Source organism: Mastigoproctus giganteus, chromosome 6 (assembly GCF_048544385.1).
Source record: "Mastigoproctus giganteus isolate SK-2022 chromosome 6, ASM4854438v1, whole genome shotgun sequence".
Classification (NCBI taxonomy): Eukaryota; Metazoa; Arthropoda; class Arachnida; order Uropygi; family Thelyphonidae; genus Mastigoproctus; species Mastigoproctus giganteus.
This window is the reverse complement of record NC_143580.1, coordinates 232,340,209-232,365,258: the sequence shown is the minus strand read 5'-3', so window position 1 is coordinate 232,365,258 and position 25,050 is coordinate 232,340,209. Positions and strand designations below refer to the sequence as shown.

Sequence of the window (25,050 nt, the reverse complement as noted above, 5' to 3'; positions counted from 1 at the left end):
GAGAGCTTATGTAGGTTTATGTTAGAATTGGATATTTGTAAGAAATAGATACGTAAAACTTGGTGGAGACATTTTATCTGATGTTTATTTAATTTTATTTTATTATTGGTAATATAAGAGGCAGTTAGGTTTAATTAATGACCTATTTCTTACAAAGTCTCTCTGCTCTTTGTCTTATAGACATTCTATTTCTGCTACATGCCTTTTCTCTAGATATGTGGGCACTGTTCTTCTGAATTGGTCTCTGTAATTCTCCCCCCCCCCACCTTCTGAACCAGTCCAAACATGTGGCACATCCTTTTCTTCTTTTACAACTTTTCTTCTTCCTCATTTATTCCTTCACCTTTCGTTTTCTGGAATAACCTTCCTTCACACACACCTGAAAATTACAATCTGCAGAAATTCAAATCTAATGTCAAAAAAGTATCCTCTTTCATCTTCTCAACCTTCAACCCATGCGCAGTAGATTCTAATACCTTTCTTGTTTGGAGTTTTCATTGAAAAAAAAAAGTGTTATTTATTTATTTATTGTATATTTTTTATGATAGATATTAGATAAGCTTTGCTTCCTTGCATTGTTGTTCCATTTTTATACTAATACAAATCTCTATTATGATATTTTTTCTTGATAAGTTACTTGGATAATCAATAAAAACTTGTTACACAGTTATAGCATAAATGATGTTAATAAAAGTATTCAAAGATTTAATTATGAAATGAATTGTCAAATTTTAATTAGAGAAATTGCACTAGTAATTCTACATTTACTGCTGAATCTTTAGTAGAATATTAGTGTGCAGTTTTACTCCTAGTCATCCTCCTGAGAGTCTTCAATGAAATTTTTAGTAATATTAGTAATATTCTATCTAACATTATGCACATGATTTATTAACTTATTAATTATGTTATAGGGTGAAAAAATATTTCAAGAAATCCTGCAAGCAGGAACACAGAGGAATATCAAGATTAGAATTGCACAAAATCAGCCATCAAAATATCAGCCTAATAATGATACAAAAGAGTTAATAAAAAGAGGTAAGCTGTTATCATTGTTTGGTGTTGAGGACATCACAGAACTGATTTCAGGTTTAAAAAAGATTTAAATTATTTTAATTTATTTGACCTCTTTCAAAATATACAGCTCTTACATTAGTTTCAGATTTCTGCTTTAATTTTCAGATTTCACAAAAAAAAAAAAAAAAAACACTGACCTTCCTGTTAGTATTTGATAATAAAATTGTTAATGAGATTAAAGGGCACTGTGATGTAAAGGGCACAAAAGGTGATTAGCATTGGCAAATGATGCAAGAAGCTTATATAGCATCAGCCAAAAAAGAAAAAAAAACACAAACATACATACACACACACACCCTTCTCATTTCACCCATCCACTCGCTCCAAATGTTTGTCTAGTTCTGCCTTGAATCTGTTTAAGCTATCAACTTCTACAACGACAGAGAGAGGTTTGTTCCAGTAATCACCACCCACCAGCTAAAGGCAAACTTCCGCACATCTATCTTACAACTGTTTTTCCTCAATTTGAATTTATGCCTTCTCAGGCGATTATTCTGAGCAAGAGGAAGACTTCCATCAGCAGTGATGGGATTCTTCCATTCAATGCTGATGTGCTATAACTGTGTAACATCTTGAATGGTTTGGACAGGTTCAAACCATTCAAGGCTTTATACACCTCGATCAGATCACCTCGCAGGTGCCTAGTCTCCAGACACTGTAATTTGCAAAAGCCTTTCTTCGTAAGGGCAACCCTTTATTCTATTCACTAATCTTGTTGCCCTTCTCTGTACTCGTTCCAACAGCTCTACATCCTTCTTAAAATGAGGCCTCCAGACCCATATACAGTAATCAAGGTGTGGCCTGACCATTGCCTTATGAAAGGGGATAATCACCTCCTTATCCCTGCTAGAAAAATTCCTGTATATCATTGACAGGACACCATGAGCTACTCTTGCAGACCGTCTGCACTGCTCAGAAAACTTCATATCTGCCTGCACAATTACCAGGTCCTTTTCACTCTCTACCACTCACTGTCAGTGTAGTACCACATAGTTGATACAGTACGCTGGGGTTACTGCTTACCATATGCAGTACTTTACATTTGTCAATATTAAACTTCAGTTGCCACCTCTCAGCAAATCTGCCAACTTTTCTAGATCCTGTTGCAGTAGCATACTGTCATTAGTGTCATTAACAACCCTGCTGATCTTCATTATCATATGCAAACTTGGACATTAAGCCTAATATACCATCATCAATATCATTGAGAACAACAATGGACCCAACACTGAACCTTGGGGGACTCCACTAATAACATTAGTCCATGAAGAGCAGTGTTCACTGATTACCATTCTCTGTCTTCTCCCTCTCAACCATCCCTTTATCCATAGCAGCAATTTTCCTCCAGTGCCACACTGCTCTAATTTGTGCAGCAGTCTTCCATGTGCAACAGTATCAAAAGCCTTTCTAAGATCCAAATATATGATATCAAAATTATTCTTTCCATCCAGTTCCTTTGTGACTATCATAGTATCCAATCAAATTGGTCAGACAGGACTTCCCCATGCTGTGTCTGAGCTATAACTGAAGTCTTGTCTAGATGATCCTGCAATGTTTCTTTAACCAGTGCCTCCATTAATTTTCCTGGAACAGAAGTTAAACTAACAGGTCTGTAATTACCTGTGTCTTCCTTTGATCCTCATTTGTGAATTGGGGTCACATTTGCACATTTCCAGTCCATGGTTACCTCCCCTGAGTCCAGAGAAGCTTTCATAATTATTGATAAGGGTTTGCTTAATTCCTTTGCTGTCTGCTATAATATAACTGGATAGATCCCATCCACCCCAGGTGCCTTTCTTATGTTTATCTTCAAGAATTTCTCCTCCACTTTACTCTCAGTTATTACAAGATTATCTAGCTTACTGTCAGAGTTTAATACACCTCTGGTATTCCCCTCCCTGCATAACTCCTCATGGGTGAATGTAGATGCAAAATATTCATTTAGTTTGTTAGCTACCTGAGCAGGATCATCAACAGTTAAACCATCGATATCAAGTGGACCAATGCCAACTGGGCTAGCTGGATGGGTAAAGTGCCTGCCTGGCAACCCAAAGATCGCTGGTTTGAATCCCGCCTCGGGCTTGGATCAGAGTGGAAATTGCAAAAACCTTGGGAGGTGCATTATGGCCACAGAAGCCAATGCGCCAAAAACTAAAAAAAAAAAAAAAAAAAAAAAGTGGACCAATCTGATTCATCCCCTTCCTTCTAGAGTTTACATAAGTAAAGAACTCTTTGCTGTTTTTCTTTGCATCCTTTGCCAAAGATTTCTCGTAATCTGCCTTCGCCTACCTAACCTCCTTTCTGAATTGGTTACAGACCAGCTATTATAGACTATATATCTATTATAGACTTCTGTATCACCTGTTAATTTATATGTATCCAATGCATTTTTCTTCTCTGCCACATGTCCAATTATTGCATCTGACATCCATTTAGGCCTAAATCTTGAACAATATTTCTTAGTTGGTATGAAAAGCCTAGTAGCTTCTAAGATTATTTCTTTGAATGCTTCCCATTTTGAATTTGCTGTTTGGTAACATCATCAGTTGGTTCCACCGTATAGAATTTAAATACTGTCTCAGACCACCATAGTCACCTTTATGAAAGCAAAAACCCTTCCCTTTACTCCTGATGATAGTTACCTCTTTGAGTAAATCCCACTTCACACACTGTGATCACTGCCACCTAGTGGTTCCTTTATCTGCAGATTCTTAATACATGAAGAATCACTACTGATAATCAGATCTAGATTACTCCCTCTAGTTGCCTCCCGAACATGCTGATGTAGGAAACAATCATCCAATAAATCCACAAAAGCCTTGCTAGTGTGTGAGTGACTAACCTGCAAATTCCAGTCCATCTCTGGGAAATTAAAATCTCCCATTATAAGACACTCTGATTTACTGGCCCACTCTATTTCTCTGCACAATTGCTCATACTCATCAGATTCATTAGGCCTATAACACATACCTACTCTCATTTTTCCTTTCCCAGTGCTTATGTCACTCCAAACAGACTCAAAATTGCATTTTCCACCAACATCAGTTGGATGCACTTCCTTAGATTTTGTGTTTTTTAAATAACAGCATAACCCCTCCTCTCTTCCTGTCCTGTCTATTCTTTCTGTACACATTGTACTCCCCAAATTCCAATTCTGCACTGCTTATGTCTGTGTGACACCACGTCTCTGATATCCCAACAATATCTGCCTTTGATGTCTTGACTAGTACTTCCAGCTCATCAAATTTATTAACTATACTCCTAACATTGTTGTACATGCAAGTATACATACACCTGTTTCTATTCTTAGTTACCCTAACACAGCCCATGTTAGGGTAACTAAGACTCCACTATGACTCCCAGCAGTCCTGGAAATCCCCATTACCTTGGTTTCCACTGCTGCTCAATTGCATTTCAATAGAAGTAGTGCAAGAATCACTTTCACTTCTGCCAGTGGCTACTGTTAATTTATTAGTCCAAGCTAGCAGTTTTTCGACCCACCTAACTCTGCTTCGATAGCATCAGCAAATATTTTTGCACCCTTTCTATTTAAGTGTATCTCATCCCTGTAGAAGCAGTCTCCTGTTAAAAAGCACAGACCAGGCTGATCAAAATTTTACCTCTTGAGCCTTGCACAATCTCTCCAGGCCGAATTGATTGACAAGGCTCTCATCATATACTCCCTCCTATCGTGTCTGGGCAGAATTGCAGACACTTTTAAATTCAACCCTAACTCGAGGCTTTTTTGAACATTGACCTGTACTTGTTAAGTAATTTTGCCAGTCTCCTACTCTTAATATCATTAGTGCCAATGTGTACAACAATATCACCCTTTGTGCCCTTAAAAGATGATATCTGCTCTCCACATCATCAACCTTTGCCCCTGGCAGACATACCCTGGTCCTGTTCCATTATCCTTTTTGCACAATATGTTTCCCATTTCCCTGACAGTAGAGGCACCGACAACATCTAGTTCCTTTGGGAACTAGTTATCGGTGGCTAAAGAAAGTTTTTATGCAAATTAAAACCTTATGCTTTTGCCAATTTGAAATTTGGAATTTAATACCTCTTGATCTCATATGCATATGGCATTTAATCAGTACTGTGATGTATTGATAAAATGAATTGTATGAAATTATTATTTTTGGAATTCTGGGTCTCGGTTGCTTATTTCATCTCCTGATTGTCCCCTTATTTTTATGAAGATGACAGTTTTCTTAAAACCAGCTATAGATAGGCTGTATTTTTGCTTATTATAATTTTATAGCTAAAGAAGTTACTAGCACTGCCATGTTAATTTTTAATGCTTTTTTGTACAGAAGATAGCATTAGTTTTAGCTGCATAGGAAAACAGTATGGTCTTACTTGTATAGTTTCTTGGTGATGCCACTTGTTTGAAAGTGTTGCAGTACCAAGTCAACTTATTAAAAAGGCAGAGTTCATTATGCTGGGAAATATACGACTAGCAATTTTTCTGTGCCTGTTAAACTCTGCAGGCCTGAAAAACACATAAAAGAACAAGGTATTATTGTGCTCTTTACAAATATCAACCAAGCCAAAAAATTACAATATGTCTAAAATTATTTAGCCATATGTGTTGACTTAATAACTTGAAAGGAGATTCTTTCTTTCTGTCTGTCTGTGCGTGCGTGCATGTCAGTAAAAGGTTTAAATAAATATGAAAGCATCTAGAGTAGAGAAGTAAATTCAGTTTATTACTTCTCCCCTGGGTTGGAGAGAAGCAAGTCTGTATTTCATACTGTTATTAGTAGCATTGGCATTTTGCTACTAATGCTCTTCATAGCGCACTTCTTTTTGTAGTATCCCTTCAACTTCAGTAAAATTTCTGTAGGTCAGGTCATATGTCCGATTTCATTAAAGATAAATTTACTTTTTTTTAAATTAGCACCTTATTGAAGGATAGCTTTGGGAATAATTTGTGGTACAATTTTCTTTGCATAAATTTTCTGTCAGCAGTCTCTCCTAGTATTGCTTTTTAATCAGCACTAAGGCTTACTAAAATAATGGTGTGATAACAGTTAACAAAGAATAATGTTTTTTTTTTTGTTTTGGTAGCTGTATATAAAAAAACAGAGCATTCATAAGATAATGGAAAACAGCTAATTAGCTTCATATTAGTAATATTAGCATCAAACTTTCTATTGGGCTATAAGAAATAAGTCAAACAACTTTTGCTAATGTAGTCATTGGGCATGTTTAAACCCAGGTAGTAAGTAGTAATGAGAAAAGGTCACTTTACTGTGTTAGTCAACTGGTTTATTTTTGGAAAATCTCAACAGAAGAATTGCACATTTGCACAAGCTTTATGCATGTTCAAATGTGCAAAAATGGAAAAAGTACATTAATATTAAAATAATATTGTCATCGCCATGTCTGTCTGACCATCTATTCTTCTGTATCTAAATAGCTTAACTCACATGTATGGATTTTCATGAAATTAAAAATTTTATATTTGTTTTTTTACAAAGATTTGTTGAGCTATCCCAGATTTCATCAAAATGTGGAACAGCTCAACATTTCATTAAAAGGCCAAATAGAAATCTGGCAATTATTCTTCTGTTTTTTTATGCATGTCACATCGACTACCCTTACACTGTATACCGTAGTTAAAGCATGGGATATTATTTTTGTTGTTCTGCTGATTTGAAAGAATGAGGGGAATATGGCAAATGTACAGGAAAGAGGTAGTCTTGGTTTAAACAGTGTGCATGTGAAATTCATTGCTTTTTTGAGGCAATTTAATAAGATAATTTTTAAGAAGAATAAGATAATTTTTTTTCTTTTATTAGTTTCTTAAAGATATAGATCATGCATTATGACTATTCGCTTTTATATTAATCACAATAGAAACATAAAATGGCATGTTATTATTTCAGTTGTTATTAAAATCGGGAAGAAAATAAGAAAAGTACATACAAAAATTTTGACTGTGTAGTAAGATCTGAGATATGTGTTGCTATTTTTTTTTATTTTATTAAATCAGAGGTCCATGAAATACATGTTACATTTCAAATTTTGTTAAAATCTAGGAAGAATATAAAGAATTGAAAAAAGTTGCGAATATAAAATTTATACTTTATTGTCAGAACATAACTTATACTTTTTTTTTTTACTTTTACACTTTTATACACTTTGTTTTCAGAATATAAAGTATTAAAAAAAGTTGAGTGAATATTGTTGTGAGGTATGTGCAATGAAGTGAAAACAGTTATTTTTATATATTATTAGTTAATTAATTGCCAATAAGATAAATTTACTTTTCACTTCTATTAATCACTTCTATAAAAGAAAATATTCAATTAATTTTAAGTGCATTACAGTACAATATAATGTAATGCATTGCATACATTACTTTTTTTTTTACATTGAACTCCATTAATCACTACAAATTTATATTTTAACATAAACATACTGTTAACTTTCGTATATCTGATTCCCACAGACTTTATCAGATATTTTGAATACTTAGCAGTTTTCCAGAAATGGAAGTTCCTCTAGAATGTTTTTCTATAAACTACTCTACAAAACAGTACTTTTGGAACTACAGGAAAAACAACATTATTTATCATATGATGCACAACAGGAAAGATTGCCTGGTTTATTTCAAAAGCAAGAAATCAATAAAAAATTTTCAAAATAAAAATATTCATTAGTTTAATGTGAATTTTAATATTCCTCCATCATCAGATACATTAGAATTGAATTATGGCCATAGAAATATCGAATAACAAGCATATTTTCATGAGAACACGATGTCATGTAAGTGTAATCTGCATCTGGAAAAAAAATATATTGTAACCTGCACAAAGTGCATCATACATATATTTTTTAGCTCAGATTTTTTGCTGTATATCTTGTAGAGTTTATCTGAAGTTTACAAAAAAAGAAGTACACTATACTTTTATTTAAAAATTTATTTAAAATTTGTTATTAGTATAACAAATGATAGGAACAAAAGGAAGCAAACTTATACAGCAGAAACCCCCCAAAAAATAACTTTCGTGCACTTCCTTTGCCATTCTTATTACTGTAATAATTTTTCCAGTCCTTTAAATTTGTTCAAATTACCCACCTCCACAAAAAAGTTGCGAGTTCACTAGGTAGAAGTTTATTTCAACAATCAGTTATTGTTTAGCTGAAAGAAAGGAAAACTTCTATGCATCTATTCTGCAGCCATCCATTTTCGAATTAAATTTATGCCTCCCTCTGTGCATTGTTTGACAAAGAGTAAAGATGTCCTCAGCACCATTTAGTTTATTCAACTCTAATGTTGCAAATACCTCAGTTAGATCTCCATACTGATTCTGTTTCCAGGCATTGATTTTTACAGAATTGAAGGCTTTCTTAGCAAAAAAAGTACAATAAAGAAAGAAAGAATATTTTTTTTTCTGCACTCTTTCCAATGGTGGACTTACATCCATCCTATACATGAGGTTTCCAAACCCATATGCAATATTTGAGATGTGACCTAACTACTGCTTTTACAAACAGGATACAGTAAAATCTCATTAATTTGGACATCACTAATTTAGACCCACTATAATTCAGACTGCTTTCTTTTTTGTATGTATTTTATTTATGCAGAACAGAATTTTTTCTAAACAAGAAGTTAAGAATACATTTCTGAACTGTTTTCTGAATGGTTACATAGCCACTTTTTAAAATAAATAATCCAAAATTAATTAAATGCAAATGAAAATATTAAAGCATTTTTATTGTTAGATAATGCTCCTGCACCTGCACATCCACTGAAATTTTATCAAACATCAACGATAGGAATATCAACTGCCTTTTCTTACCTCCCAATACCACAGTTGTCATATGGATCATACTCAGCTGTAAACATTTTTTTTTTTTTTTTTTTTTTGATGATTCTGATACTGAGTAGGACACAAGAGGAGTGACTGATATTAAATATTATAAAAAGTGCTATTTACATTGCACTTTCTAATATTAATACTAATGTGCATCCAGTTATTTGGAATGCAACTATTTTATAGAATGTATACTTTTATTTATTTTATAAATAAATAAAACAGTATGTATATTATTAAGTGCATTACGTATGTAATAAAACAAGCAGTGTAGTTAACAATACACAGAAATAATTATTCATATGATAGAAAGTACGTGATTGATATTTCTATATCAGCATATCCATGAATTACAGGCTTGTAGGGGAAATAAGTGTGGTAGGTTTCACAGATTCTAATTGACTAGCCCATGATGTGCAAGGTGTGGTCTCAAAATTTTTTTTACTAATAGACAAGGGGTGAATGGCAAGGTTCGAGTGTACCTCTATTTATTTCACAATATACTTTTTCCATAAATCAGCTAGAAAAAGGAAGTTGTCTGTTCTTAAGAAGTTTTTAAAACCTTCAGTTGGACTGTTTTTTCCTAATGGATTTTTTCCCTTATAGGAGCTGCTAGTGTGAGAAGTGTTAATTTTAACAGACTTATAGGAGCAGGAATTCTTCATACTAAAATGTGGTTGATAGATGGAAAACACTTCTATATTGGTAGTGCCAACATGGATTGGAGAGCATTGACACAGGTTATATGTTTATTTATATTTCTTTTGGCTGTGTTTTACGTTATGTAGGAAATGCAATATGTTATTCTGTAAATATCTTTGTTGGTACAGTTGTTATCAAACTGGGATGATAGGATACAATAAAATATATCTTGTAAATATTTTGTATACTTTCAACCCTTATTTTATATATAGTTATTCTAAATGTTAAAAGGAATTTATTTTGCGAAAGATAAGGCAGCTCATCATTCTTGAAGTGTTATGTATTTGAAATAGCATTCCTTTCAATTGAAATTGATAAATTTATTGTAATAAAATTGTTTTTTTTATTTTTATACAGAGCCCTGTACCAACAAATATTATATACTAACAAACAAATATACCAAGAAACAAATTTTAAGTGCACAAAAAGTGATATTGTTGTACATGTTAGCACTAATGATATTAAGAGTAGGAGATCTGATTTAATTAACAAATACAGAGCAGTATTGAGAAAAAGTTGCAAGTTATAATTGAAATGTGTCTATACAATCCTGCCTAGACACAGCAGGAGTGAGTACATGATAGGAGCCTTGTTAATCAGTCTGTCTCTGGGGAGAATGTGGAAGGCTCACGGGATAGAATATTTCTCAGCACGGTCTGTGCTTGTTAGCAGGAGAGACTGGGGTGGGGATACACTTAAATAGAAAGTGGTGCAAGAATATTTGCTGGTGCTATCAAGGCAGTTTTAGGTGGGTTGGAAAGCTGCTCCATCCTGTGGGGGTTACACAGACTAATAGATTAACAGTAGCTGCTGGAAGCGGTGAAATTAATTCTTGTACGGCTTCTATTACAACGTTCAGCAGCCTGGATAGTAAGGTGTCAGGGATTTCAAGATCTGCTTGGGGTCCTCATGGGACAAGCAAATACATGGGCTGTGTTAGGGTTACTAAGGGTAAGAACAATTGCAGGTATACTTGTAGGTAGTATTGATTAAATCATTAAATGTAGACATTGTGGGGATATCAGAGTCATGATTCACTCAGATATAAGGGATTCAAAATTTTAATATAGAGGGTGCAATGTGTACATAGTGTAGAGTGTTACTTGGTGCATGGCACTGGGGGGGGGGGATCTCCTCCAACTTTGCACAGTATACTCCGTGTTGCAGTAAAAAACTGTAAAGGCCAGAGAGTGTAAGGTTACTGTGTAGTCTGTGTAGTGTAATGTTGTACTGTGTTGGTTGTTGATCCTCTGGCAGCAGGGCTCTTGGAGAGCCAAGATCTCTGCTGTCTTTCACCATAAGGAGGTGGGCAGGACATAAGGTGTAGGTAAAGTCTCTGGTTGGAATGAACCCTGGCATCACCTGTTCACTTGCTAGAGAGAGCCCTCCCTAAATAAAAAAAAAAAAAAAGTTTTTATTTGAAATGGAGCATGTAGGTCAGGTCTAGGCAAACTATGGTCCGCGGGCTGCACAAAAATGTGCGGCCCGTGAGCTTTAATTGTATTTTCGAAAAAAGTTAACTTATTTTATGCCTTTTGCGACAACTTTTTGAAAAATAAATTTGTATATGTAATAATACATTATAGAATTTGTTGACTTGTAAATTGTTTTATCATCTCTGTATTGTTCAAATTGAGATAGAATTTGAAATTGTGCGTGAACTGGAGCGAGCCAACAGGCGCTTTTATAACGGTATAATTTGCGATTATAAACTAACTGCACGAAACTACGGTAACAGACAACCGGTGATGATGATGACAATGCCTTTGCTGCGGTGGCGGGGTAATAGGATAGGACTGCTGACCAGCCGCAGTCCAATCTGTTTTCTCTGACGGTCATCCCGTGGTTAGTTTTTTTGCGTTATCTTCAGTTATCATCTTGGTGCCAGTAGCGATAAAAATAATATTTACGCCCTTTTAAAAATGAATAAAAAACGAAAAATTCAACAAGAGCATTGTGTCTTCAATGAAGAGTGGAACACAAAATATTTTTTTGCTAACATAAATAACAAGACTGTTTGTCTCATCTGCCAGGAAAGTGTCTCAGTGTTGAAAGAGTACAGTATTAAAAGACATTTCACTACTAAACATTCCGAATATGGTGGCAATTTAACTCCGGAAGCGAGAAAGAAAACTGCTGATGGATTGATTCAAAATTTATCTAGACAACAAAATGTGTTTATGCGGCTAACTAAGGAACAAGAAGCTACTGTAGAGGCAAGTTTTGTTATTTCTCATATAATTACAAAAAGGAACAAGCCTTTTTCTGATTGAGACTATATTAAAGAATGTATGACTGAAGCTCGTGGAATTATATGTCCTGACATTAAACACAAATTTGAGAATATAAGTTTATCTCGGTGAATCGTAGTAAGAAGAATTGAATGTATCGATACAAATTTGAATGAGCAATTATTATCAGTATTAGAATCCATAACATGGTACTCGATAGCTCTCGACGAAAGTAATGACCAAAAGAATACTGCACAGTTATTAATTTTCATACGTGGATGTACCTCTAATTTTGAAATTATTGAAGAACTTCTTTCAGTGGAATCTCTTAAAGCCCAAACAAATATTTCAACTTTTTCAAATATATCAGTTCCCAGGATATATTTGAAAAAGTTGAAAAATGCTTAACAAGATAAAATTTGTGAAAATTATCCTGATTATAATTTAATTACAATTCATTGTATTATACATCAACAAGTATTATGTAAAAATGTGTTAAAAGTCGTACATGTCACATCTTGTATTATTAAACTAGTAAATTTAATACGATTGAGGGGCCTGAAACACAGACAATTTGTTAATTTTCTTCAAGATATTGAATCCAAGTACACAGATATTCCCTATCATAACCAAATTCGATGGCTTAGCTTAGGAAAAGTTCTTTGGCGAGTATGGGATCTTAAAGATGACATCATTCTATTTTTAAAACTGAAAAATATTATTGGACTTTCCCGAATTAACTGATAATAACTGGATTTGTGATTTTGCGTTTACCCTGGACATTGTGACACACTTAAATACTTTCAACACCGTGTTACAAGGGAAAAATTTATACGCCCATGATGTGGTAAAAAGTCTGAATGGATTTCAATTCATTTCAATTCCTTCGACATTTATTGATTAACAAGGTAGACCACTTTCCAACCATGAAGTTGCTGAAGATTCCAGAAAATAAATTTGAAAAATATTGTGAAATTATCAACGCTTTGAATGACGACGTTTCACGAAGATTTGGCGACTTCTGAAAAATTGAGACAAGTTTGGCAATAGTGCGCGACCCATTTTCAATAGAAATTGATAGTGCACCGAGTGAACTACAACTTGAGATTATAGATCTACAATGTGATACCGATTTAAGGGAATTGCACCGTCGTGAGGAAATCTGTAAATTTTACAATACTCTTAATTCGGACAAATTCAACGAACTTAAAGATTTTGCCTGAAAAATGTTGGTTATTTTTGGATCAACCTACATATGTGAACAAACATTTTCCATCATGAATCTAAATAAAAATTCTTTACGATCAAGCATCACCGACGAACATTTACAAGCAGTTTTAAGAATCTCAACTACAAAATTAACACCTGGAATTAAAAACATGTTAAAAGATGTAAAACAGTTCCATTCATCTCATTAAATTCTTGGTTGTTAGAGAATAATTTTTTTTTATGTTATATTTCTTCTTCATGATAACAAATAATATATATCTAAAAATAGTATTTTACGTGCAGCCTGCCTTCTTTTTGAATTCTTAATGTGGCCCTTCAGCCAAAAAGTTTTCCCAGGTCTGATGTAGGTGATAGTTTTATTTGAGATAAAGGTGAAGATAAAGAAAGTGGATGGTAGAGAGACATCCACCAGGAAACAAAGTTAAGGGAACAGAGAGACACCCCTGTGTGGAAGCCCATTCTCCATGGGGGGTGGGGGAGTGTTGAGAACAGGGAAAAGTTTAGGGTGATAGGGTCCACCAGGTGAAAAAGTAGGGTTGGCATAAAGTTAAGGGGGGAAATAAAGTCATAGGGTCAGGGAGCCCAATGGAGAGAGGTTGAAATATCACCCCTATGGTTATTGGTATAGTGAAATAAGTTCCACATTGGCCAGACCAGCTGCAGCTATTACCAGCAAGCAGGGGGGGGGCTTCCTGTTAGGTTGCCCCTGAGTCAAGTTGCCCTTTCTGTACGATGTGTACAGAATGACAGGAAGGAGGGTGAGCTTTATACTCTTAGTTAAAAACCACATAAAATCTAAGGTAGTACATCCAGTGAACATGAGTGGCCAGTGCAATGTTGAGTTAGTTTAGTATGTTAGGGAGACAAGAAGAGGAAGCATTGCTCCTAATCTTATTATCAGCAGTGCCCCTTCATGCATTAAGAATCTGCAAATAAAAGACCAACTAGGACAGTGATCACAATGTATTGATGTCGGATATACTTAAAGATATAACTACTGTCAAGGGAAAGAGCTTTTGCTTTCATAAAGTTAACTACAGCAGTCTCAGACAGTTTTTAAATTCTGTGCAGTGGGACCAACTGATGAAGTTACCAACAGCAAATTCAAAATGAGAAATATTCAGGGATGTTTTCATAGAAGCTACTGGGCTTTTTATACCACCTAAGAGATGCAGTGCAAGGCAGACCTAAATGAATGTTAGATGAACTGATATGACTTGTGGCTGCTGAGAAAAATGCATGGGATGTATATAAATTATCAGTAATACAGATGCCTGCAGTAGATATAAACTAGTCTGCAATTAAGTCACAAAGGAGGTTAGGCAAGCTAAGGCAGAGATTTCTGCCTTAGGCAAGGAAGAAAGAATGCAAAGAAAAGCAGCAAAGAATTCCCTATTTATGTAAACAGTAGAAAGAAGGGATTGAATCACATTAGTCCACTAAACATGAATGAATTAACTATTGATGATCCTATTCAGGTTCAAACCTGAATAGCAATATGTCTGATATCACCATCCCTATCAACTTCCTTACATGGGAATGTAGATGCAAAATAGTGGTTCCATTTGTCAGAAACCTGAATGGGTTTATCACTAGTTATGACATTCATATACACTGGACCAATGTAGTTCATCCTTTTTCTTCTAGCGTTAATATAAGCAAAATTCTTTGATATATTTTTTTGGGTTCTTAACCAAAGACTTCTTATAATCTACATTAGCTTGCCTAACTCCTTTTGTGACTTGATTGCAGACTGCTTTTTAGTTACTGTATGTTTGTGTGTCCCTCCATAATTTATGATAATTTTTCTTGTCTGTCACTAGTCTCATCAGTTCATCTAATTTCCATTTAATTCTAAATCTTGAAGAATATCTCTTAGTTAGTATAAAAAGCTTAGTAGTTTCTGTGATCACCTCCCATTTAGCATTTGTGAAATGGGGCATACAGACTGTTGCAGTTGACCTCAAGAAGTTAACATCTGTTCAGCTTTTCAGATGTATTGACATAGTTGTATTTTGGATGGAGCCTCTTTTTATAAATGTCAGCAGGTAATGTAAAAATTTGTGGAATTCTTATCAGTACAAATGTTGCTTCGTTATATACTTACCTGTGTTTTGATGAAATATTGAGTAGAAAATTAAAACATAAGAGCATAAATATCTAAACGTTGAGACACACTATGAACACAATAATGCAAACATCTTATTTAATTCATTCAGTGCTGATTTTGCAAGTCAGTCTATATACAGTAAAGTCAGTCTGTATTTCACAGTGAACATTATTATTATTATTATTATTAGCCATATGGTGCAAGGAAGCCTGAGGCTTATTCTGCACCAGCCAAAAAAAATTTGTTACCCAGACAGACAGACAGACAGACAGAGAGAAGGGAATCACCAAGAAAGAGAAGAATGTAGTAGTAGTAGTGGCACTTGATGCAAGAAAGCAAGTGTAGGAGCTTATGCAGCATCAGCCAAAAAAAAAAAAAAAAAAATCACACCATTCCCTCCAAATACCTGTCCAGTTCCTCCTTAAATTTATTTAACCTATCAACTTCCACAACGACAGATGGAAGTTTGTTCCAGCAATTAACCACCCGCTGGCTAAAGGCAAATTTCCGCACATCTATTCTACATCTGTCTTTCCTCAATTTGAACTTATGTCCCCGTAGGTTCGTATTCTGAACAAGTGGGAGGATCCCATCAGAATTCAGCGTGCTCAACCCATTCAAGGCCTTATAGACCTCAATCAGATCACTGCGCAGGTGCCTAGTCTCCAGCCACTGCAATTTGCAGAACTTAAGCCTCTCTTGGTAAGAGGATCCCTTCATTCCCCTCACCAATCGTGTTGCTCTTCTCTGTACACGCTCAAGCAAATCTACATCCTTCCTGAAATGAGGCCTCCAGACCTGTACGCAGTACTCAAGGCGTGGCCTGACCATTGCCTTATACAGAGGGACAATCACCTCCTTTTCCCTGCTAGCAAAATTCCTATATATCATTGACAAAACCCCATGACCTGCCCTAGCAGCCTGTCTGCATTGCTCAGAAAACTTCATATCTGACTGCACAATTATTCCCAGGTCTTTTTCATTTTCTACCACCTTAAGTGTAGTACAACACAGTTGGTACGTTTAAATGATGATGATGATGATGATTTCATTCTACCTTCAACAAATGAACTCGTTACTCATACCACCTCAGAATATGCTTACAGTTTTAATCACCAGTTCTGATTTAGTCAGAAGTATTCCAATAATTGAGTATGGCTTCTGATTTCCTGATAAGTTTAGTTTTCTTCTGATTTTTGGCCAAGTTTGTGTTATTTTTCAAATAAGCAGATTTTCCCCCCCAGTCATGGACCTACCAAATTTAATTATGTGCTTAAAAGAAAGTGAATATTAAGTGACTGTACATATTTACTTTTGTGCGTGAGAAATCAGTGGTGAAAGATGTTTTAAGTTAAGCCGAGTGGTCAGGAACGCCAGTGCAGTAGACACACTCTTTGAGTGGAACGGGGTTCAAGTCAGTGACTGCTAAATATGATTAACATTTGTATTGATAGATTTATTGTAAACTCCACTGACCTGGTGGTTGTGCCAGAGTATAAAAAAGAACATCTTTTGTTTTAATCATTTACCCAGGAATAAAAAAATCTTCACTTTAATATATGGTGAATGTGTTTATTTATTTTTCATTTAGTGTTCTTCACCACATAATGCCTTGCCAATTTTTTATTGTTTTTATTGTTCATTATAGGCAGTGGTGGTAGTGGTGGCTGACTATAAAGTGCCATTGAACCATGGCACTGTCACAATAACACTGAAAAACTAAAAATAAATACCTTTTTATATTTTTTTTTACTTATTACTGATTTATATTTATTTTGTTTATAACTGATTTGTGTTTAATTTTTATTTATAACAACCAATGCTACAAATGATTAAATATTACATAACATAATTATATCCATAAGTCAACACTAAAAAAGTTACATGCCACTCTTAAACTGGCTCTCATAGCATAGATATAGCTAATAGTCCATATGTGTGTGCATAGTGATACTCTAGAACTCTATCAGCTCACTGGATGAATGAATGTGTGAGAAAAGCTAACTGCAGTTTCTAGTCTCATGTGTTATTGTTCGTGTTCATTCACAATGAATAAGATAATTTATTTAAAAAAAAAAACTTCTTGTCACTGTCATATGATGATGGTCATCAATGATTATTCATGCATTAAGAATCTGTAGATAAAAGAACCACTAGGTGGCAGTGTTCTGCAAATTGCTGCATCTGGAGACTAGGCACCTGCAAGGTGACCTGATTGAGATGTATAAGGCTTTGAATGATTTGGGCAAGCTCAATGCTGATGGGATTCTTCCTCTTGCTCAGATTATGCACTTGAGGGGACATAAATTCAAATTGAGGAAAGACAGTTGCAGAATAGATGTGTGGAAGTTTGCCTTTAGCTAGGTAAAATGGGAGATGTCATGTATTTTTTTGGCTAGTGCTGTATAAGCTTGCTTTTTTGCATAATTTGCCACTGCTATTACTACTAATAGTAATGATAAACTTGAAATTAAATGATTACACAGACTTCTCCTTGATTTAATTATTGTTGAAAAGCAATGGAAAAAAATGTAGCGACCATTACTGATTATAGGCTCTGTGTGATTGCAAAAGAAATGTAGGCTTAGCTTATATCATGTTTTCATTACTTTAAATAGAAATGATATATAAAAAAAAAATCAAGTTTTTTTTTTTTTTCTGTTTTCTAGACTTTGTATGTCATAGTTATAACAAATATGTTTACATATTTTAGGTTTTTAAATGAAAATCTAACTTATGATATTTAATTTCAGTACTTTTTTTTTTTTTTTTTGTAAATAGCATTAATAACTCAGGTGGAGTTTAAGACAATGCTGTTGTATCTGGTTCTTTTAAATATGTAGGTGTTTTGTTTTTAAATTTTTTGTAATAATGCTAAAAAGAATAAATACACAAGGCATTATAGGCTATGGATTGATAATTCACTGTAAGAATATCAGTGATATTCTTAGTGAATTATCAAGAAGAAGTAGTGTAAATGGCATCGATTTAATTGTATCTCACTCACATTGGTGTTTTTCACGTGGCTGAGTTGGTCCATCTCAGGTGAGGGTAGCATGATTTTTTCATCCAGTAAACAGAAAATTGACCACAGAATATATGCAATTTACAGATGGTATGCATGGAGTAATATGGCCTTAGTTGCTGATGCTCAACCCTACTATAACAACATTGTACTGGTTAGACCAATGCACCCATGTACTGTGCCAACACTAGTAGAAGAAAAGTCTGTACAGGCATTCTATGCATAGTACCCGCTCTTTAAGAGGGAATACCTAGGTGCAATTGTGCAGTCAGATATGAAATTCTCTGAGCAGTGCTGTCATGCTGCAAGAACAGTTCATGGGGTTTTGCCAATGATATACAGAAACTTTGCAAGAAGGGATAAGGAGGTGATTATCCCTTTGTACAAGGCTATGGTTAGGCTGCATCTTGAATATTGTATACAGGTCTGGAGGCCTCACCTTAGGAAGGATGAGAGAAGGGCAATTGGTGAAGGGAACTACAGGATGCTCTTACTAGAAAGGCTTCAGTTCTGCAAATTGCAGCTTCTGGAAACTAGACACCTGTGGGGTGATCTGATTGAGGTATTTAAGGCCTTGAATGGATTGAGTAAGCTGAATGTGAATGGCATTCTTCCTCTTGCTGAGACTACACACATGAGCATAACTTCAAGTTGAGGAAGGATGGTTGTAGGATAGATGTGTAGAAGTTTGCCTTCAGCCAGCAGGTTTCCATTTGCTGTTGTGAAAGTGGATGGTTATAACAAATTCAGAGAAGAACTAGATAAATTCTTGGATGGTATGAATGAGAGAAGTGTAATTTTTTTTTTTTTTTTTTTTTTTGGCTGATGATAAATAAGCTTGCTTTCTTGCATCATTTGCCACTACTACTACTACTATTTCATAAAAAATATCTGCTGCCTTATATTTGCCAAAAGTATGCATCCATTTCACTATATGAGTTCAAGACTTATTATCTAGGGACTCTCAACACCATATCCAATTCATCTAGTGGTTGCTGCAGTAGCGTGCTATTGACTTAATCATGTGACAAAATCATATGGAGAGATGAAGCCTAATTCAACTATGAGAGAATATTCAACTATCTTAACAGTCATGTACAGTTGCTTGGCACATATGGAAACAATAACATGAAATGCAGTGTAACATTAACATATCATCTGGAATTGTCATGATATTATGCTTGGCCGATATCTGCCTCTACCATTAATTATCATGCATTTCTGACTTTGTTGGATCAGCATGTGATGTAGTTCCAGCATGATGAGGGAGTTGGCACATTTTGGAGTACAGGTATGATAATATCTAGATGAATGTGGTGTTGTGTCATCGCCACTACAATCTCCTGATATCTTCTTTGACAGGTATATAAAGGAAAACTGCAAGTGAATATATTGGACGAATAACAAGGATATCTTGTATGCCATGCCCTGTTTGATATGAGATGTTTGTCATATTCTATAAATTATTACCACACAGGTAGTCATAGGGATTTTGTCCTGTTTTGATGTTTGTTGAATTTCCTGACATTTAAGCTTATTGTTATACTATGCATTGTTTCTTTTTTTTTTTTTTTTTTTTTTTTTTTGTACACACATGTATCACTGTGCTGAATATGATTTGATGAATATTGCAACTTATTTTTCTCCACAACATATCTTCATGGAACAATGTTGAATAGTTGTTTTCCACCAGGAATCATTCCATCTTGTGTTTAAATGCAGTTTTCATAATTTATATCTTTTATTGGTGCCCTTGCATTATTTCTTATGACACATAAATATAACTTTAAATTCTCTATTTTCATTTTGTCCTTTTTTATTGGAAAAAACATGATTTTGGTTTTCAGTGACTTTTTGTGCTTTGTATATTTATTAATATGGACTTTTAACATATTGTGCCTGCTTTTTTGTAAGTTAGTTTCCTTTGTAAAATGTGCACATTTTTGAAGGAATTTGCAAAGGTATTCACTTATCTCTTTATTTATTCCTTTAGGTAAAAGAACTTGGAATAGTAGTTTATAATTGCACCTGCATTGCTGGTGATCTATCTAAAATTTTTGAGGTTTATTGGATGATGGGATTACCAGATGCCCATATTCCTGCTAAATGGCCTTCTTATCTTCGCACTAAAATTAATAAAGATAATCCTGTTGCTGTTGAGTTCAATGGTACTCTTGGCTATACTTATCTGTCAGTAAGTTAATTTTTCACTTTTAAATGTATTAATATTTATAAACAGATTTTTACACTTCATTTATTATAAAGTGGAACTGGTTTAGCCAGAGAAACAAAAAACAAACAAAAAACAAACAAAAAAAAAAAAAAAAAAAGGTTAAAACCAAATTAGTGAGAGAAGCTAATTTTTTTTGGATATAAAAAATAAATAAGAAATATCGATTCCTTTATGATGTCTTTTGAGCTAGACTTATAAAATGCAAAGAAATAGTCTACTTTTTTATATTTATCAAAAAAGAATAAGTGATATCAGTATTTATTAGTAGTGGCAAGTGATGTAAAAAAAAAAAACTTGCTATATCACCTGTCCATTCTGTCTAATGTTCATTCAATGTTAGAAGGGATGGACATTTGAATAAATTCATTGAATTTATGAATTCAGAATGGATTTGATTTTCAGAAAAGACAGGAGTTTAGAGTAAAGTCTGGCAGATAAAGTGAATAATCAATTTAAAGCCAACTTCCAATTAAAAATCTTAGTATGTCATGATCATTATATTGAATAACAAGCATCATGTTACTAAACTTCTGCTGGTTTCTTAATTCTGTCCAAGAAACCAGCAGAGATTTAGTCCACAGTGATTTGGATATAAAACTGTTGTAAACCATTAACTTCAAAGCTTTCATTTTTATAAACCTTAAATTTTACAAAGGAAAGCAGTCCACAGAGTCCTGCTATTATTGGAAAACTGATTTCCTACTGACTGCCCACACTTATTCAGAAGACTCTCTCATGAAAGGGTTAAATAGAAGTAATATTTCATGAGCAATGCTATTGATGTCAAAAAAAAAAATAAAATGAAATAATAATAATAATAATAATCAACATTGCCTTCACTTGTAATTTTGGTTTCGTGCTTTCTTGGTCTCAGGGATGCTGGAGGAGTATGATGCTTTGTTTTCATGCAGGCAATGCCATGTTTCATTACCATTTACTATTTCCCTTAAAAAGGTATTATTTTTTACAGTTTCCCCAGAAGTAACAAAACAGTTATCAAGTTTTACTATTTCTGTTTATCATGCAAAATGTGTGGCACAGTTTTTGCAGAAACTATCTCACAACTTTTCTTTCTCAATGAGTCTGTTTCTTTATCTGAATTTAACTCTTCAGCCATCATTTTCATAGCCATTATTGTCTTGGAAGTGCCATTTCTGTCCAGGAAAAAAAATGTATGCAGGGTGCATGTGGTCTCCTAAGAGCTGCCAGTAGACCTTGGTAGTGAAACGTTGTTCCATACACACCAGGGGTCCTAGTTCTTGCCAAAAAAAATGCACCATATTAAGCAATCACTGCCACCTGCCTGGAAAGCAGACACCATGCATGATGGGTCCATGGACTCGTGTTGCTTGTGTACGCAAAGGTGTCCATCAGCTTGTTCCACCATGTATTTGGACTCATCCGAACCACCACACTCCAGTGTCCAACCAGTGTATTGTTGACGACCCGTGACCACCAAATATGGAGGATGCGGAAAGGTTAGAGAATGACCACCGCACATCCCCGGAGCAATATGGCCTTAGTTGCTAATGCTCCTAAAAACCAAACAACAACAACAACTGTTGACGATGAACAGCAGTAAGGAGTGTGTGTCTGTTGGGTCATCTGCTGTGGAACCCCATATGACTGGGTGTGTGGCACATCATAATTTGGCATGTTCTTGCATTTCCAATATTGTATTGTAGTCAACTGTCGCATGGTGATCTGCTATTGAGCCTATACAATGCATGCACCCTTTGCTCATCACAGTTCTGTTAGTGGGAGGTGGTTTGACTCCTTCAACACCATTCTTTGCACACCTTTATCACAGTGGACCGTGAGCAGTCGACATGACATGCTGTTTCTGATATAGCTGACATAAGCACCTGATATATGAGCTCCCACAGTCATTCTCTTTTGCAACTTCATGATATCTTTACTACATCCTGTTCTGCTTTTTATATTGCAAGCTATGCAGTGATCATTGAGTGTATATTTTGAACACATTAGAAAACTTGAACCAAGTCTTTCACAGTTGTGAATAATCTTATTATAAACCCAGTTTTTAAGCCAGTAACAGTGGATATGCATTTCTGGCATAGTAAATGCAGTTAGCAACTTATTTTTTGAAATTATAGGCTTTCATGTGGTGTAGTATTTATCAACAAAGCCAAAACTAAAGGATTGAAAAAAGTAAAAAAAAAAAAAAAAAAACTACATGAAATTACAAGATGGTATTAACTAAATCATGTCATTAACTAATGCCATTACAGATATTCAAATAATAGTTGACAGGAGGGATGACATAATTTTTTTACATATATTTTGTGGGAATATGTTTTAAAGAAATTTTCCACAACTTATTTTCATCATTGCAGACTAACTTAAGTTTTCATTTTTGGAAATGTTTTATTTTAGTTTTCTTCCTTGCCCATAATGACAGACTATCTCTGAATATGTTATCATCAAGATCTGAACATTTAGAGTTTGAGTCAAAAGACATATTTAAAAGAACAAATAATATAGTAATTTAAGAAATCTTATAGCAAAACTCAACCTTATTAAGTTAAACATAACTTTAACTTATTTCTGAAATTTTCGGACTCCATTATGCCAGAAAATGATAATTACTGTATAGTTAAGATGCTGATTTTTTCACGCTAGGAAACAGTATTGTCTAAGGTCCTTTTAACTTTCAGATGTGTGTGTGGGGGATGGAGGGGAGAGAGAGAGAGAGAGAGAGAGAGAGAGAGAGAGAGAGAGAGAGAGAGAGAGAGAGAGAGAGAGAGAGAGGGGGGGGGGGGGAAAGGTTGGTTTTTTATATTTCATAAAAGGCTAGAGTAATTGAAATTCAACAGAAATGGTTTTTTAAGCTCAGAGGCATTAGCATTTTACCTGCATAATGCATATACAGGTCGACCATCACTAATCTGGCCACCGGTAATCCGGTTCCACTGCTCATTCAGACATAATTTCCGCGAACATAATTTCAAATTTCCCCGGTCGGCGCACCGATCTACCATTACTGTTTTGGTGGTGTTGGTTGCATCAGCTGTTGGCACGAACTCGTAAACACTGGAAAGCCATTCCCACTTGTTTTTCTGCATTTATTATTATATCCTGCTCACATTTAGTCCCAGCCACAGAGTAGTAACATATTTCTCTGTGGCCCCAGCCATGGTTCCAATGCATAAAGGAAGTGCCTCTCGTGGTGTAAAGCACAAACGCCGTACATTGTCCATAACAGATAAAGTTGAATTTCTGAAAAAAACTCAACAGCAGGGTGTCTGCGAGAAGTTTAACTCTGGTTAATTGTAAATTCCAGCAATTTCTCTCAGGTCTCTTATTTTAGTAATTTTCTTTTAGCCATTCCTTTTTTAGATTTTTTTTTTTTTTAACAACACGTACAAACTTGTGGAAAAACACAACACAATATGATGGATATATATAGCACGCTGACAAACTTGTTTTCACAAAATCTCTAACAATACTGACAAACTTATTGCGACATTTGAGAGTTTATTTTATCACAATTAGTTTTATTGCAACGCTCGCTGCGTGTGCAATAAACTAATCACAAACAACCTTCATATGTATGCCGTAATAGTGTCACACGTATGTGGCCGACACGGTTTCTCAAGATTTAACCTACTGGGCCACATCGGCCACATATATGCAACATAAAAAAAACACTTTTTTTCTTTTTCTTTTTTTTGATATTTTAAGCGAAAAAAGCGACAACACTGACATTACAATATTTATTTTAGAATTACTAATCAAATTATTTGCTAAATATTTTTTGGCCCCTGGGGAATTTTTTTCTTAAACTAGCTTAGCAGTCAACTGTTAAAGGTAGGAGTATGATGAGGTGGTTAGCTGTTGGGTAAACTGTATGTGCTAAATAACCACCGGTGATCCGGCAAACTCACTAATCTGGCACCCCACAGGTCCCAACACTGCCGGATTAGTGATGGTTGACCTGTAGTAATTTGTTAGAGGGAGATAAAACATTTCAGAAATAATCTTGTGCTAGCTTAAGGTTAGGATTTGGTATAAGGTTCTAACTATATTATTAAGTAAACATTGCATCATGCAGTTGGAGTTCAAATGCACTGTTAGAGTTCAAATCTTTCTTGCAGATGCTCCTTTGAAGGTAGATAAATATGTACAAGGAGGCTGGGAGGAAATGATGAAGGTGGCTGTTTCGAATACATTCAAGACAAACTGTCAGATATATATATAGTCTTATTACTAATGTAAGTTATGATTACATTAATTGTTTCACATTATTTATCAGCTAAAGTGTAACAGTAATATATATTGAACCATACTTTTAGAGTTCGCCTCCTGCATTCTGTCCTAAGGGACGCACAACAGACATTGATAGTATTCTAGATGCAATTTATAAAGCAGAGAAGTTTGTCTACATTGCTGTCATGGATTATTTTCCTGCCCTTATTTACGTGAGGCCACAGAAGTAAGTTTTAGATGTAAATGTACAAGTAAGGTATATTTGAAGTTAGGCTGAATCTTCTGCTGTGTGTAAATTTGAAGTTTTTTGTGAAATGAAATTATTCTTTCAAATTATATGAATTTTGTCTACACTTAGAAACTATTAACTTAACTTGGAA

The 25,050-nt window shown here is 34.7% G+C and overlaps 1 protein-coding gene across 2 annotated transcripts in view; it reads left to right on the top strand.

The window, feature by feature from the left end:
• Nucleotides 1-25,050, top strand: part of LOC150085083 (5'-3' exonuclease PLD3-like) — a 137,834-nt gene that overhangs the window by 98,042 nt on the left and 14,742 nt on the right. For both annotated transcript variants that reach the window (XM_090375756.1, XM_090375755.1), the window contains exons 4-7: nt 912-1,035; nt 9,516-9,649; nt 20,201-20,401; nt 24,757-24,896. In XM_090375756.1, the coding sequence (XP_090231882.1) occupies nt 912-1,035; nt 9,516-9,649; nt 20,201-20,401; nt 24,757-24,896 (599 nt within the window). The remainder of the gene's footprint in view (nt 1-911; nt 1,036-9,515; nt 9,650-20,200; nt 20,402-24,756; nt 24,897-25,050) is intronic.